The sequence below is a fragment of the Perca flavescens genome, chromosome 14 (genome assembly GCF_004354835.1).
Source record: "Perca flavescens isolate YP-PL-M2 chromosome 14, PFLA_1.0, whole genome shotgun sequence".
NCBI lineage: Eukaryota > Metazoa > Chordata > Actinopteri > Perciformes > Percidae > Perca > Perca flavescens.
The window spans coordinates 5,472,426-5,489,748 of record NC_041344.1 but is presented as its reverse complement, the minus strand read 5'-3'; the positions used below and the strand labels follow the sequence as shown (position 1 = coordinate 5,489,748).

General features: G+C 42.1%; 1 protein-coding gene across 1 annotated transcript in view; it reads right to left on the bottom strand.

Annotated features, from left to right (window-relative positions):
* Window positions 1–14,179: 14,179 nt before the first annotated feature.
* The window catches only part of LOC114568120 (glutamate receptor ionotropic, kainate 5), a 107,931-nt gene continuing 104,787 nt past the window's right edge, over window positions 14,180–17,323 (bottom strand). The window contains exons 18-19 of the mRNA XM_028597516.1: window positions 15,134–15,348; window positions 14,180–14,308 (exon numbers count right to left, since the gene is read on the bottom strand). Of these exons, the coding sequence (XP_028453317.1) occupies window positions 14,282–14,308; window positions 15,134–15,348 (242 nt within the window). The 3' untranslated portion in view covers window positions 14,180–14,281. The remainder of the gene's footprint in view (window positions 14,309–15,133; window positions 15,349–17,323) is intronic.

Genomic DNA, 17,323 nt, shown 5'->3' with positions numbered 1-17,323 from the left:
ACCTGTGTATCTTTTGATTACAGGGTAGAGTAATAACTGCCTTGTTGGGTGGAACGGCAGAATAATACCTCACAGCTAAAACACAAAGCCTTTTTTCTTTCGGTTTCACAGGTATGGAAGTTGACTGAGGACAAAAAAAAAACGAGCACAGAACTGATCTGAGGCGTGTACATCACTAATTGTTTCCATTTCCTTTCTCATTTTAATTGTTTCTACTGGGTGATTTAAATAATATCACAGTTGACCCTCACTATGAACAACAAGAAGAATGGGTTTCGGACTTGACTTAATGAGATGGTTTGCTGATTTAAATCCAGCTCTGTGTCATGGCAGTGTGGGCAGTGTGTGCAGATGAACGGTGTATGGCTTCCCTACGTGGCGGCAGCGCACAAAGCTCCGAGCAGCCGAGGTCTGCTGAGATCCAGATTATGCAAAATGGGTCAGAAGTCAAACACTCTTCATTTGCACCCACTACCCACACAAAGATGACATAGAGCTGGATTTAAATCAGCAAAGTACCCCTAGATTTGTTTGACATCTTGGTAAATTCCTCATTGTCTTTCTTGTCGAAAGTTAGATGTTCAAATTGATACCATTCTCATGTCTGTACAGTAAATATAAAGTTACAGCAAGAAGCCTTTTTGCTAGCTTAGCTTTCCTAGCTTAGCATAAAGACCGGAAACAGGGGGAGATCAGTTAGCTTGGCTCTGTACAAAGGTATCAAAATCCACCCACAAGCACCTCTTAAGTTTACTGTTTAACATGTTATATCTTGTTTGTGTAATTTAAAAATAACAAGATGTGGAGTCACACTATCACTGTGAAGTTGTGAGGCAACCAGCAGAAACTTCAGACATGCATATACATGCATAAATACATGCACATACTTATACAGTAACAGTCAGATGTGACATATTTGGCATCTGATAACACTTTAGCACTTGCAGAAGAGTTTAAAATAAACCTATACAGGTTCCAGCAGAGCTTGGTAGCCCAATATGTCAATAAGCAAATATAAAGTTTGCGAATAAAAAAAATATTTCAGGAATGTATTTAATCCCCAGGGTGTGAGATATTCACGGCACAGAGGCACTGAGTGATTTGTCCTGACATGAAATACTATCACTGACGGGAGTCGAACAACAGGATCATCAGTAGAGGTTAATCTGCATGTAAATGTATTCACCTTGAGTGAAATGTCACAGTTTTGGAGGCAGGGATCAAATAGAAAGGAATCAGCAGGCATGTCTCCAAATATGCCCTTTGAAGGAGTTGCGACGTCACCCCGAGGAGCTGACAGTAGAATCGGAATTAAAGACCTGTAGCTGCCAGTTTCCAGCTAATTTTAGGAAATATTTGTGTAATGATTCATTTCTATGATTCAAATGTCAGTTCCTGTGTCAAATGGGGAAGGCATTCTGGATGGATTTAATGTTTTTTTTTTTTTATTCATGCAAAGGTATTAGTGACGAATAAACAGAGGAGGGTGAATATAATTCAGCATGCATGCTCAACACATTTTAGTCTTTGCAATGTCTCTCCTTAATCTCTTCATTAAATCAAGACAAGATTTTCATTAAGAGTTCAGGATGACATGATTCCGACTTGATTCCTTCAATAAATCAACACATTTCAGATAAATATGTCTTTCCTTATTCATAACGTTTCCAGGCAAACTCAAACTGTCAGACTGAATCTGAAGTCTCTGATGTTAACGTGGATTTTTAACATATTGTACGTGTGTACGTTCAAAAGTGGTTTTAGTCGTGCAACAGAAACCCTAACCCTAACCCTAAACCAGAGCACGATTTTCTCCCACCCAGGAATGCTGTGTGGACTAGCCAGACCCCCCTCCGCAGTGTTGTGGAGGAAGTTCTGGCAATGCGAGGCTTAGTCCCGTGCTAACCCCTAGGCTAAGCCACAAAGATGTTCTTACGTATCAGCCTCATATTGCTTTAACACACAAAAACGGTCTGTGTTAAAGTTAATGTCACAATGTCACCGACCAAGATTCACGTCAGAACCTGGTTTTTCCAGAATTAATAAATAGCTGACACACATTTATATATGGAAGATCATATCAAAATCTTGACATACTATCATCGTGTTGTCACCTCATCATTTTAAGATTTTGACTTCATCTCGTAATTTTGATTTAGTATCGCATCTTGTTTCCTATGTTTTTTAAAACAATATTTTAGACCTAATACGTCATAATTCTGTCCTCCTCTCTGACCACGAGCATTCCTCTTCATATCATGACTCACGTTTCTCGGCAGATACAGGCTTCCATAGCATAGCAACGTACAGAGTGACATATTTACCAAGAAACGGATGCACTTACTGGATGGTTGCATCATGTTTGTTTCCAAAAAAGGAATCAGTGTTAATTAACCAGGGAGTAACTGAAGCTGCAAACACACTCATTCAGGCGTGCTAATGCGCTCATGTTGTAACATTCCGGTTTTCATTGTTTTTTTTTGTTGTGTTGTGGGCCTACTGATTTCTGTATTTCTCCCGCTGGTTTGGTGTGTTTGCACTCAGACACTGAACTGTATCCTGCAGGGATGGTCTCTCTTCCTCATTGTTAGGTTGGGGGAGGGGGGCTGTCTGAGGTTTCTGCCTAAAAGGAAGTTTTCCTCACCACCCGAGGTTTATGCCTAAAAGGGAGTTTTTGCTCGCCACTGTCGCGCTAAATGCTTGCTCTTATGGGGGAATTACTGGAATTGTTGGGTCTTTGTAAATCACAGAGTGTGGTCTAGACCTACTCTATCCGTAAAGTGTCTTGAGATAACTCTTATGATTTGATACTAGAAATCAAATTGAATTGTTAACAAGAAAACGGAACAGCGAGTGAGTATTCTCCTCACAGGGAAATGAAAGAGAAGCACCGGTTTGTGGCGCACTGTACTCTTCCTGTTTTACTGTTTTGCTCTCATTCATGTGGCTTGGCGTGAATCATCGTACAGTTTCTCGGGTCAGCGTTTTCAGCAGAAACATGAGTTTTTTTTTTCCCAGCAGCACTTACATCACTGTCTGCTGCAGTGACTCTGTGTGAAGCTGAATCCCACACAGAAGCAAAAAACAACAGAGGTCTGTACAAATATGGGCTGAAAATGAAAAAGCAGAACTAGCCTACACATGGCCACATACTGTAAATGCACTGTATACACAAGACGAAGAAACTGCATTCAGTTGCATCTCAGGAGGATCAGTGGCTGCTCAATATAGCTTCATGAAATATCATCATCGCACTTACAGGATATTATTATACCAGAGCCACGTTCAGCCCCGACAAAACGTAGCAACACGTTTTTATAAACTCAAACTGGGGGGTTGAACACCCTGTTGTGTGCGCAAGCGCTCTGCTGTTTTATTACGAGTTTACATACATGTCTACGCTGATTGGCTATCACCTGTGACACAGCATATTTTGCAGAAATCACTGACTCGATGGGATGATTTTACGTGTGTTAACACCGATTGAGACTCAGAATTCCCCGCAGAAGCAGAGTTTTTTAATATTCAGCTGCTTTTAAAAATGTAATGTTTGTTTTTCATGACTTGCTAAACGGCTAAGAAACTTTATTGCTGACTTTTTTTTAGGGTTTTATGTCGACCAAACTGTATGGGAGAAAGCTATATGAGACATGCAATAATACAAAGTTAATTGACTTGATCGATAAAAGCATGTCAATGAACTCAACATTGTTGTGATCGTCATTGTGTGGCCCTTAGTGAAATTGAGTTTGACAGCCCTGTCCTAGATGCTCCAGAGGCGTGCAACCTCGGACATATATAGCAATTGTAAGTCGCTTAAGATAAAAGCGTCAGCTAAATGACATGTAATGTAATGTAATGTAATGTTGAAGCTGCTGTACGTGGATAAGACCAGAGAGATTGTGATTGACTTCAGGAGAAAGTGCATCCTGGGTGGAGATGTGGACGTGGTTGGGGAGTACAGATACCTGGGTGTCAACATCGACAACAGGCTGAACTGGAAGATCGACAGCACTGCTGTTTAAAAGAAGGGGAATGAGCAGACTCTGTTTCCCGAGGAAGCTGAGATCCTTCAACGTGTGCAGCGGACTCTTGGAGCTGTTCTACCCGTCGCTCGGCTCTCCACCGCCATCTGCTGGGGGCAGCAGCATCGGAGCCGGCGACACAAACGGACAGTAATCAAAATGATTTACATAGGAGTTACTGCACACTATATTTACTATGTATATCAGCATACGGTTTTAGGACTGTGTTGTTTGTATCAGTTTTCTTTTGACTGTTTTTGTCATTTGGGACATTGTCCACCCCCTTTTCTGTCCAGGAGAATTGTTACATTCCTTATAAGAAAAATGTAAAGGTTACAAATGTCCTGCTGTGGCATCTGGTTTTGGACCATTTTGTTTGTACTGTATAAGCAAAGTGTAAGTGTTACATCTTAGTTAGGTTAGGTAGGCCTACTTGGAGGAATTGTGCAATTATGACAGATTCACACATTTTTCTTTTGTTTACAGTAAATAAATACTAAACAATTACAAATCTTAAAGTCAAGTTCATAAATTAACTTTCTTTGCATATATTTGATTCCCAATCAAGATAAACTGGTAATAATTGCTTTCCATTGTAAATATGTACTTAAAAACAGTTCTGAAATGCAAAATAATACAATTTTATTCATGTGATAAAACATAAGATTAATCACGATTAACTATAGAAATTTGGCCATTAAAAAAATTAATTGTTTGCCCTAGTGTGAATGTAAGCGCAGCTCTGGCCACGCCTACGAACAGAACAGAATCTAGTGGTAGATACTACAAATAAAAAAGCATTTCATTGTCACAGTATGCATTACGCAATCAATTAATCTCGTTGTACATGTGTATAGTCCTGTGTTTCCTTTTATTAGAAAACACTCGATTATTCATTTGTCTAGTTTTAAACAGACAAGTTGCCTAATTGGTGTCAAAGCCTATAAAAGACAGCTGTGACAAATGTTTAAATATAGTGCAATGGCTTGTCTTGCGGTATTGGAAGACTTGGCAAACAATGCCCTCAAAGATCTCACTGATCTGCTTGGCGAGGGTACAGAGTGGCTCCTAAGCGGGTACCGCTTCCCCAAAAATGTACTGCTGGACTTGCGTCATGATATTCGTGACCTTCTGCCATACCCCATTTTTTTCTTTTGTTTGTAATGCCTCCTGCACTGAGTGAACTCAACAATATTTGGTGGATGGATTCAAAAGTTATCAATTTCAGCTGTGCTTTTCCTACTATGACGAGTCAAAATGTCTGCTGTGACAAAAAGGTCCATTGGCTTGCGCACGTTTGATAAATACAGATTTTTTTTTGTACTTAAGCACATACTCAATGTCATTTGTAAGATAGGATTTAGAACATTTTCTATGCACTGTTGATAAATGAGGCCCTAGGAGTGTATGTGTGGGGGAGCCAGACCGTACTCCACAGCGCTGTGGAGATAGGTCTGGAAATGCGAGGCTGTCACGGATGCAACTCTGTTCATATCGCTGGTTGGAGACGTCACTTAGCCTTCAGTCAGCGACGTGTGGCTCTGCAGCACGGTTACACTCCAGATAAGATAAGTTTGAAGAGTGTCTGTCTGCATCACAGATTTATCACCTCCGAACAGCGTCTTACAGTAACAGTTTGAACATTCTGTTCCCCGTGAATGCGTACATGAGTTCATTTGAAACTGTGTGAATGAATCATACCTAGAGATGAAATCACTTCCAGAAACAAACATGACTAGTATGAGTTCTCTTTAGTGGATTCATCAGTCTGTTGGCCTCATTCGCTGGTCAAATGTCACAAAATCAACAGAAGATTTAATTTTTGGACTATGTTTTCCAATGCATTGCTGTCTCAGTGATACTATGAACAAACATCTTTTAAATTGGTCAAGTATTGAGAGAGAACGCTGTAATCGGCAGCTGGAAACCGGGCTGCAATGTAACCCTTTAGGGCAAATGGACATCGTCAATTTACGTCCACTAAAAGTGTTGTTTTTGTCACTGACTGGCTCAGATTATTGTTATTATTATATAAGTGTTTGACAACATTATGGAAAGGATCCCTACAGAGATAGAACTTTTTGTTAAAGAGTAAGATCCTTTTTATTTAACCAAAAACAGCTCCAAAATTGCAATCGCCAAACCCACCAGTCCTATGTAAAAAAATAAACTTTTAGCATTTATAGAGCCAGCATATTTCCACATGTAAATGGGTGAATTAAGGGTTTATTTCAACCAAACTAGAGTGGTGATTGTCGGAACAGTAGAAAGACGAACCAAGACGGCTTTTGAATGAAGTGTATTTTTACGATGATAAAATGTGGGTTTGGTGATAGTGATTTTTGGGAATGTTTCATGTTAAACAACAAGTACTCTAAAAAGGTCTATCTCTGTAGGGATCCTTTCCATAATGTTATGAGACACTTAGAATAATAATATGAGCTTGTCAGTGGCAAAGTGCCCAATAACTTAGTCTACATTGTACAGTAGCTTGTTTCGGTCTTGCTTAATACTGGACCAATATCAAAAATCTTTGTTTTATACATATATTTTGAATAAGGTCCAGGTTGAAAAATAACAAAGTTACTCTTTAATTGAGTTGTAAAAATGCAAACTATCCTTTTCTCTATCCCACTGTTACCTGCTAAGGTTGTCGTAATTAGTTCAAATTAACGGGCCAAACAATTCTATTCAGAGAATCACAGTGACAGCTGTACTTTAATGCGTGTTGCACAACTTTTAATATAAGCTGCCAGTTGTAATCCTGAATGTAACTCGTTCAGGTTAAACGTTACTTTTAATGCGTAAGGTTCAAATGTTGACAAATCCTATGAAGTCAACAACAGAATTCTGCAACCTATTCTGGTGTTACTGAATTTATATTGATATGATTTCATTGCTCATCAGAGTCACCTGAAAGGTAAAAACGACTCTTATAAGTTTCTGTGTTAATAAACTACTCTGAGGAAATGGTGCTGAGCTGAGATTGTTTGACCATCACACTCAGTGTTGGACTGTTTGTCCTCTGGCTTGCACCGCCCTCTGCTGGCTGCACGCCGATGTTACGCTGATGATAAAATCCTTCACTCTGATTTCTTTTTGATATTAACACAAACCTCTGATGCTCCTGAACTCTCTGAAGATAAATACACCTGGTTTTGATCTTCAACGGTGGTCTTTGTTTTAGAAAATGGAGAACCAGATGGGTCGGATGGGTGAAAATTTATGTATAAATATGTATTATTCATACTTTTGATGTTAAACATGAATGTGGAAGTCACAGTGAATCTTTAAGCTGAATTGAGTCTCACATTGCCAGACCTTCCTCCCCAGGGCTGCGGAGGAGGGTCTGGATAGTCCACACAGCATTCCTAGATGGGAGAAAAACGTGCTCTGGTTAATTGGCATTTCTTTAAATCAATCACAATTGTCTTGGGGCGGGGCTAGTCTCCAGACAGAGCCACGGTGCCGCTGCAAAATAGCCTCGGGAAGGAACTTTTTGGTGGAACGTGTGTACGTTCAAAGGTTGTTTTAGTCGTGTGAGAGAAAACTCAGGGACAAAATGAGGGACATCTGGCCAAGAGGACAAAACCAAACAAAAACTATTTAAAAAAGAGATGGGTCAAGAAATTGACCCAATAAATGAAACGATGAATTAAGGTTGGTCCTTAAATAGCAACATGTCAATATGGAGCTGCACGTTCAATGTCAAACAGAGACATGGTGGAAAATAAACAGAAATGATGATAAATTTGTGTAAAATATAGAAATCAGCAGATGAATTCCGATCGTCCTGAACAAACCTGAAAAAAAAAAAAAAAAAAGGTTGCATTAATAAAAACTCCACCAGCAGCCGAGTTTTTGGTACACTGACTGTTTTTTTTTTTTTAATTTTTTTATTCCAAACGTGTGTCTATATATTGAACATCAGAAGGGCTGGTCCCCTCCTACAGTCACCCCACACGTCAATATCAATAATAATAATGATAACAATAGAATCATCCGAATAATATCCATCTGTCGTCTCTGACCTACTGATGAGCTGAGCACTGCTGGTACAAATCTGAGGGAGGGGCAGAGAAAATATAATAAAACTGCAGACAATATGACGAAACATACAGGATTCCTTCTTTATCGCCACACACACACGCACATGCACATACACACACACACACACACACACACACACACACACACAGTCACATTTTACATCAACATTCCTGTGCATTTTTGACATTTTCATAAACAATTTCTTTGTCGCAGATGCTGCTTGGTTATTTTCTAAACAGACTCTATGCAAGAGAAATTAAAAAAATAATAAAACGACAGGCACTGATCTTCAATAAAATGTTTCAAAAAGAATTAGTGCAGGACTTGGTTTACATTTGGCTCCTTTTCGTTCGTACCCTGCAGGCGGGCGACAGCAAAGCAATTACATGTGGAATCGACAATATCAGCACTTATGTCGAGGAATCATCGGCCGATTTGATTTGTCGATGTACGGGTCGTGGAGTTCGCCGGCAGCTGACAGGGACCTTTTGAACTCTGACATCCCGCCCTGGTGACCGAATCACCATGGCGTCAATTTAAAGGAGCTGAGGGATTGAAAGTTACCATGAAAAAGAGAAAAGAAATTAAAAAAAAATAAAAAATACTCTGATTGGACACAGGAAGGAAATTACAATCGCAATTGGTTTTCTTTTGCAGTTTGCCCTCCAAGTTAGCCTGTGAATGTGTGTGTGTGTGTGTGTGTGTGTGTGTGTGTGTCGTACATGTCTGAGCTCCACTGGCCAAAAACAGCTTTAATACTCACCTAAAATATACACAAGTGTACTGAGGTAGTTCCTCTTATTTTTTAGGGACTGTATGAAAATTATTTGATTGGTAAGAGAGGCTAAACCTTTTTTTTTCCTTTTTTTTTTTAAAAAGCAACAGCTCTCCCCTCAAAGTCTCATAACAACATACTGCAACTGTATTGGTTTGCTACAACTGGTTTCACCACTAAAAATTTAAAATACAAACAAAATAAATTAAGATGGTGTACTCCACTTTAAACCTTGAAATTACACAATAGCCACCAATTCACACTTTAGAAGAGAAATTAGAATACAATATCCAACAATAAATCTCACTTAAATAAATTATGAGTAAGCTGTGTGGGGCTCTCTCACAAACATCTAAGAAGACGACCCTTCAGCCAAAAAAGCTGCCCCAAATAATTTCCGTACAGTCCCTTACAAACGGCGTCTGATTCACCAAACCGTTTTTTAAGATCTGAACTGAGTGTCAACACACTCGGCTGTCTTGTGGCAACGTATTTTCCAAATGTAAGCTGGCTCTGGCCCAGATATGGCTACCAGATTTGCCCCGGTTTTCAGGGTTGGAGGAATAATCTCGAGTTAGCAACAGTCGGGCCAGCTTTGAGCTAGCCCGGCACCAGCAGTTGGACCAGAAATTTAGCTGATCTGGCTAAATTTCATCACAGGTCTGGCATCAATTTGGAAAACTTGTTTTTGGCGGAACTAATTTGGCTACATGGGATTATTAGGACTTTTACTTTGAAAAAGCAAAGTAGCGGATGCTTCTTTGTTCTTTGGTGGTGTGTGGCGGCAGTGAACAGTTCAAATAGTTCAGACTTTAAAGGAATAGTTCAACATTTTTAGAAAAATAATTACGCTCGTTATGTTTCACTCTGAAAGTTATTTTGTAGATGGATATCAATCTCATGTCAGGACGTGGTGAGCCTAGCTTAGCATAAAGACTGGACGTAGAGGGAAACTGCTAGCCTGGCTCTGTCTGGCTCTGTCCAAAATATCCACCTACCAACACCTCGAAAGTCTCAGAATCATTCACATGTTGCATCTTGTTTGTTTACTCTGTACTCAAACATGTAAAAAAGCCTTTTAGGGGCGTTACTTGCTGTAACTTTATTTCTTTGCGATGTCCTATTGATTGGTAGCCTCGTGAGACCGTCCTGATCTGGCGAGCTCCAGTTTTCCACTCGAAGATCAGTCTGGCATCTTGAGATAGAGAAAATTTGGAGCCGATCAGCGTTGGTTTTGAGGCGGGTTTAGGTGTGACGCAACGAGAAGCGACTGTTCAGTCTAAACAACACCATGTTCCAATGATGAGATGAGCGTAGCTATTGCCCAAGTTTTATCTGAATTAGAAAGTATTCCTTCATTGAAAGAAGACCAAAAAACGGCACTGGAGGCTTTTCTCAGAGGAAAAGATGTTTTTGCTCTTCTCCCGACTGGTTTCAGCAAGAGTTTGATCTGATTGGTTGATTTGGCCAACGGAAAGTTCCCAGATGGATATGCCAAGCAAATGCGAAGCAATCCATCTGGCGGAGTCAGGTTAATTGATTGGTTGCCAAACGTCAAATAAAGTCCCCAGACAGGCTTATATTAACTAACACCCGTTTTTATGCTAAGCTAGGCTAACCACGTCCTGACTCTTGCTCGGTGCTAAAAACACAGGCATTAGATTGATATCCATCTGAACATCTAATTCTCGGAAAGAAAGAAATGGCCATATTCCTCAAAATGGAAGGAACTAAAATGGTTTATGTCATAGTCACTGATACTAGTTTCTGATTGGCTGACTGTTAGAATTGTGTAACCAGACGAGAACACTGGAACCAGACACCTCAAACCAAGATCCCGTCGACAGTTTAACCACCTTTTTTACATCAAAAAAATAATGACCTCGGAAAGAAAAACGTTTTCTCCCTCTCTTCCCCGTTCGTTAGCTTCACATTTCAGGACGTCTCATTGTGCGTTGCCATTTCCTTGGTGAATTTGGATGCTAGCCCGGCGCATCTTCGTACACTTCAGGTATTCAGTATTGACGCATGTGTCTTGTCTGCTTTGAGGGGGATCACAGCACCGGTTGGTCAGTTTTTTCCAGACGTTCGCTGCAGAAAACAGCAACAGGGTTGTTCAGAGCTACATCCTCCAGAGGCGTCCAAATGATTGACAGATGACCATTATAACTGTACAGCTTCTCTGCTACCTTGTGTGTGTGTGTGTGTGTGTGTGTGTGTGTGTGTGTCTCCTTCTATACAAACATCTGGTTCAATATTCAAACAGTTAGAGAAAGAATCCTCGCTTGGCACAGGCCTGGTGATTGGCTGAGGCAAGAGGTGGAGGAGTGAATGTGGGCGCAACAAACCACCCCAAAGGATGGCATCCATTTGGCAGCCACTTTCTGTTTGTCCTGCGATCCACAGACTCCGATCCACTCAGCTGGTTAAATCCAAAATGTAACATTTGATTCATTCTCCGGAGTGTTTTAAGCCGCCCCCACCCCACTGTGGAAAGGTTACTGGTATGATCCACTGAGCCAAAGTTGTTTTCATGAATGGCCCTGCAAATGGGTAAAAATGTTTTTCTTCCATCCACCCCTGCGGATGGCCAGTTTGGACCGATTCAGCTGTGTCGCTGGGCCAAAAAAAGTTCACTGAGGGTTTAAAGCCATGACCTTTGACCCCCCTCTGATGACACAGTGTCCCTCTGCTCAGTTGTGCCCCGCCAGTAAGTCCGTGGGCAGGCGCGTCGGCGTCCTGGGGGGAGGGAGCGGCCGGGGCGGTGGCGGCGGTTTGGCGTTGGCCTGCCGCGGGCTCGCTGCCGCCCCCCCTCCCCCGTCGCTGTCGGCTCTGTCTGCCGGGATCGGTGGTGGCGGCGGAGGGAGGCGCGGCAGCGACATGGAGCCGTGGTGGTAGTGGAGGTGGTGGTGCGGGTTGTGGCGAAGATGGTGCCCCGGCGTCCCCGCAGAGGGAGGGATACGGGAGCAGGAGGAGGCTGAGGAGGAGGAGGGAGGGGGAGGAGGAGGAGGTGGGGGAGGCGTGAGCGTGGCCGGCCTCAGGCTCTGGATGCGCCGGCACTCCTGGCAGATCCGCACGTGGCTGCAGCCCTGCAGGAAGCTGCGCAGCGGGGCGGGTGGACCCCCCAGGGACGACACCTGAGGAGGCTTGCTTGTGGTGGCGTTGGCGCCTAGCGGGTCCTCCAGGAGCCTGTGTGGCCCCGGGCCCAAATCAGGACCCCCTTCCATACTTCCCCCCAGCCCGGCCGTCAGCGAGCCTGCACCGCTGTACAGTTTGCCATTGCTGAGGCGCATTTCGCGGACCAGGCGGATGGGGCGGGGGGTGGCCAGAGCCAGGCGGGACGGGTGACGCAGGACTCCGCCCCCGGCGCTGCTCAGAGGACGGCGGCGGCGCGAACGAGAACTCTTCTTACAGGAGACGGCGTTTCGAAACTCTGTCAGCATCTCCTGACAAACTGAGACCTGAGAGACAGAGGGAGGGAGGGAGGGAGGGAGGGAGAAACATGATTTGTAGTTTTTCGATTCAATCAGGGCCGGCCTATGGCATAGGCAGTATAGCCAAATTCTAGGGGCACCGGCAGTCCGCAAACACATCGGAAAAGCAACTAAAACCCGGAGAAGTACAATGAAAGGTAAGGTAAGGTTACTTTTTTGTCACATACACATACATGTAGCGAAATTCATTCTGAAAACCCCGTCAAAATAAAACTACAAAAATGTTGAAAAAAAAAAACCACCACCAAAAACAGCTGAAATCTTGCCTAGGGCATCAAATTGGTCATGGCCGTCTCTGCTATTAATAATATTGAAAATATTTTCTTTACCTTCCTTATGCCTTATTAGTTAAACATATGTTTATTCACATGCATTCATTTCTAACATTCCTCTTTTCAATTTTGTGACTTGTGCCCTTTGGTAAGTCACGCACATATGCAGCCAGAAAACTAAATTCATGTAAGCTCATTTATCATTTTCAATGCGATTTCTTGCAGTTGTACTTTTTAATTTTTTCCCTAACAATGTTGTGAATATATATATATATATAAACTAATGCCAGTATTCATATGGTCCTGTGTATGCTGGAGGAGAGAGAGTGAATGAGTGAGATATGAACACATTTTGCTCTGGCTGTTTTTATCTGTGTGTGTGTTAATGCTCAGCAGCTTCCCACCTCAAACTAGTGTTATCGGTAAATATGTTTCAGTGTGTGTGTGTGTGTGTGTGTGTAATCTGTCCTATAAATTGGGGCAGAAAGTCAAAATAAATGAAGAGCAAAGCAAAGTCAAAAACTGCAGAAGATGAACAAATGAACATAGACTGAGGAAAACCGACTGCTGGTATACAGATATGGAGAGAGAGAGAGAGAGAGAGAGAGAGAGAGAGAGAGAGAGAGAGAGAGAGAGAGAACTCTGTCTACAGCTCCTTGTTTGGGCTGGAACTGAAATTATTTATTCAAGATTCAATTTGATTCATGAAGCCTAATGTCAGAAATCACAAATTTGGCTCAAGGGGCTTTACAATCGGTAAAGAGTCCTTTGAGCCTCGACGCAGACAAGGAAAAACTGCCCCCCCAAAAAAAACTTTAAGCGAGGAAAAAGAAAGAAACCTCAGGAGGAGCAACAGAGGAGGGACCCCTTAACAGGCAACTTAGTTTTATATAATATATTTAGAGTAGTAAGGGGTCCCTATACTCAGTCTCTCTTTCAGTTAAGGGGTCCTTGGCCTAAAAAAACTGTTGAAGATCCCTGGTATAAACAATCAGAATGACATAAGGCAAAGCTAATACACGGCAAAGTTGTCTTTTATTTGTCAAAATAACAGGCCCCCTTAAAGCCTATGCAGATAGAACTTTCTAATACTGATTTTAGTTTTATTTTTTATAAATGTATATCTTCTTCAGAAAAATCAATCTTCAAAAACAAGGAAGTTCTTTTAAAAAAAGGGAAAGTTAAGTCTTGTTTTAACACAAAATGGATTAGTTATTAATTTCTGAATGGAGTTATGATATAAGATGCAGACAACAATTCAGCAACATTTATAAAGACACATTTATCGAAATCAAAGATTTTCATGAATATAAACTAATGACGATTTAAAACAATGCAACAAATAAAACAATTCTCAATTTCTGCAGCTGCTTTCTCTCTTTATTTTATTTTATTATTTTCTGTTTTGTTTGCTGTTGTTCCTCTAGCTCCTGTTGATTTCGGGGTGGGAGACTTCTGGCCTGTTTTTTCTGCTCCTAAATTCTCTGTTCAGCAGGCTGGGAGAGGTAAGTCAGGACAAAGAGCTTTCATTTTTTCTGTTTATTTTGTCTCCCCCCTGTGGACAAACGCAGGAGTGTTTCCACCGCCTTGTGTCATGAAGATCTGCAGCTGCCAGGTCAGAAATCTTCTCACTTTACTGCAACAGGTTGGGACTGTCTGCCCCGCTCAGTCCAGGTTCTGGTTCTCCCTAGTCTGGATAGACGACAGTTAATTTACCGGATAGTTCTGCCAGATCTCCCTCATTTTCTGCTTTCATTGTGTTGCCGTTCTTAAACTCCGGTCGCTTCGGGAAATAACAACCAGAACAAGTAACGCACTCAAAATGGCAAGTTTTGAAAACAAAAATTGGATCGTGCAATAAGGCAGGCTTGCCTGTTCCTACGTATCTCCACCATGCTGTGGAGCCCAGCAATACGGCTCGGGCCTCCAGCAGCAAGGTGTCGGTGTTGGCTTCCAGGAAGTGGGCGGTTAGCTCCGGGTCCTGGAGCCGCAGCCGGACCCTGCAACCCTGCTGCAACTTCACTGCACGTACCGGGTGCCGGTACGTGCAGTGGAACTTCCCGCCGAAGTCGATGTACAGGTCGAACTGGACCGCGTGGAAGATCCTCCTGACCATAACCCAGTGACGGCTCTAGGTGTGGACGGGGCAAGGTCCAGTGCCCCCTTAATGTTAAGCCTCGATCCCCGACTGGCCCCGCTAACTGTGGCAAATATTTTCTTACATTTTTCATCCCACATTTATCCCCAAAGAAGGGATATTATTCATGTGCAGTGATAAATAAAACGTAGGTTAACATTGAATGAGTGTTCTTGTGTTTGTTGTCATATGTGTATCATTAGTCTTTTGTAAGCCCAAATCTATGGAGGGTTGGTGGAATGTAACACGTGTATATTTGGTACTTATACACACACACACACACACACACACACACACACACACACACACACACACACACACAAACAAACAAACAAACACACACACACACACACACACACACACAGAGGCGGGTGACCTACTGAGGTGTTAGAGCTGCGGTTGAGGCCGGGGGCGGGGCAGGAGGAGGAGCACGAGAGAGGAAGAGGAGTAGGAGGATGATGATGATGTTTTACCTCGTCCGTCTCGGCGCTGCGGCGCGTCGACCACAGAAACTCCATGATGGCCACAAAGACGGCGATGATGAGGCCGCAGATCAGGACCACAAAGATCCCGCCGATGTTCTCCATGCCCAGACCTAAGATAAAGCATAAAAGATTCAAGTGGATAAATGCCACTGGAGAAGATGGAGAAGATGGAGAAGATGGAGAAGATGGAGAAGATGGAGAAGATGGAGAAGATGGAGAAGTGGCGAAGATCGGGGTCACTGGTCAAAAGTCATTAGGATTCATCACGATAATTCGTCCAATAGCTGTATACTGTATACTTCGCAATCAGCAACAAAAGAGACACTCAATTAGTCTTACTGGGTCTTAACAGGATCTCAATGGCTTGATTTCACACACACACACACACACACACACACACACACACACACACACACACACACACACACACACACACACACACACACACACACACGATTTCGCTGAGTGGCATTATTTCCCTGTGCTCTGAGAATGCAGAAAGCTGTTGGAACAGACGACAGAGCAGCTGATCAATTCTCAGACAGGGCTCACATTATGATCGGCTCTTAAAAACACAATTTGAGCGAGGAAAGTTGATGAACAGAAACAGTCTCACCAAGTTATAGCGAGACATCGGGGGAAAAACAACTCGCATGTGGGTCAATAATGGAAACGAGAAAAGAAAATCATAATCGATGCAGACAACCGACAGACCGAGAGAGACAGAAAAACAAGATGAGATTGGACGATAAAATGCGGAGAGGCAGCTTTCATGTTTTATTTCTCATTTCACACCTGACGAAACATACAGCAAGTCAGAGACAAGCAGACACGGACATGGGATGCATCGCCTTGAAAACGTTGGGGATTCCCAGAGGATGAATTGTTATAACTTACAACATTGTAATGTGTCCAATACTTTGTTTTATGACCAAATACCTCAGCTGTACTTTGTGTTTTGTGCTACTTAGCCAAGGGCGTAGATTCTGTTTCAACATTGGCTGGGAGGCACATTGTACGTGGGGGATCTCGGGGTCGTCTCCCAGAATATTTTGAGCATCAAAAACACTTCATTTCCTGCATCCTGGTGAATTTTTATGAAACAATTTGTGCCTTTTTTGCATCAATTTATGCTGCAAATGTTTTATTTATGTAGCCATAAGCTCTAAAGTTTAAATCTACAAAAAAAGACGTGACAGTCAAAAATCACGAGAAATTACATCTTTATTTTTCACGGTCCTGTTGTGTTCTTTAAACCGCACTTGAAGGCAGCTTCATTTCCCGGAGAAAGTAAGAAAGTAAGAAAGAGAGGGAGCGACATGTTTGTGCTGCAATGTAAAGATGGTATTGTCCACTAAATGAGTGTTGAGGCTGCACAGATTAGTCAACAAATCGATCGGTCGATCGACAGAAAATAATCACCAACTATTTTGATAATAGATTAATTGTTAAAGTAATTTTTGGTGCAAAATAAGCAGAAAATGCTGTTTTCCACCTCTCAAATATGAAGATTTGGTAACACTTTACTTGAAGGTATCGACAAAATTGTGACATGACACTGTCATGAACGTGTCATAAACGTTCAAATAATGACATTACCAGAAGATGTCTTTGTCATGACAACTTGACATAATGTCATCCTGTTAGTTTATCTGTGTTTTTTTGCCCCCAACGGCGCCATCCAGGCAGCACTGCCATTGGGAGGCACTGGTTAGGGTTAGGGTTAGGGTTAGGTGCCTTGAAGGCAGCGGTTGCAGCACTGCCTGGAAGGAGCAGTTGGGGGCAAAAAACAGGACACTCCAAATAAATGTAATGTCAAGTTGTCATGACCAAGACAACTTCTGGTAATGTCACTTTGATTAATGTCAAGTTGTCATAATCAAGACAACCCAAACAATGTCAACTTGTCATGACAAAAACCGAATGACACTTAATGACAGAAGTCATGAATGTTCATGACTTGTTTATAACGTTTATGACACGTTCATGACAGTGTCATGTCATAGTTATGACAGTGTCATGTCACGACTATGTCGATACCTTCAAGTAAAGTGTTACCTAAGATTTCATTCTTTTCTCTATTTC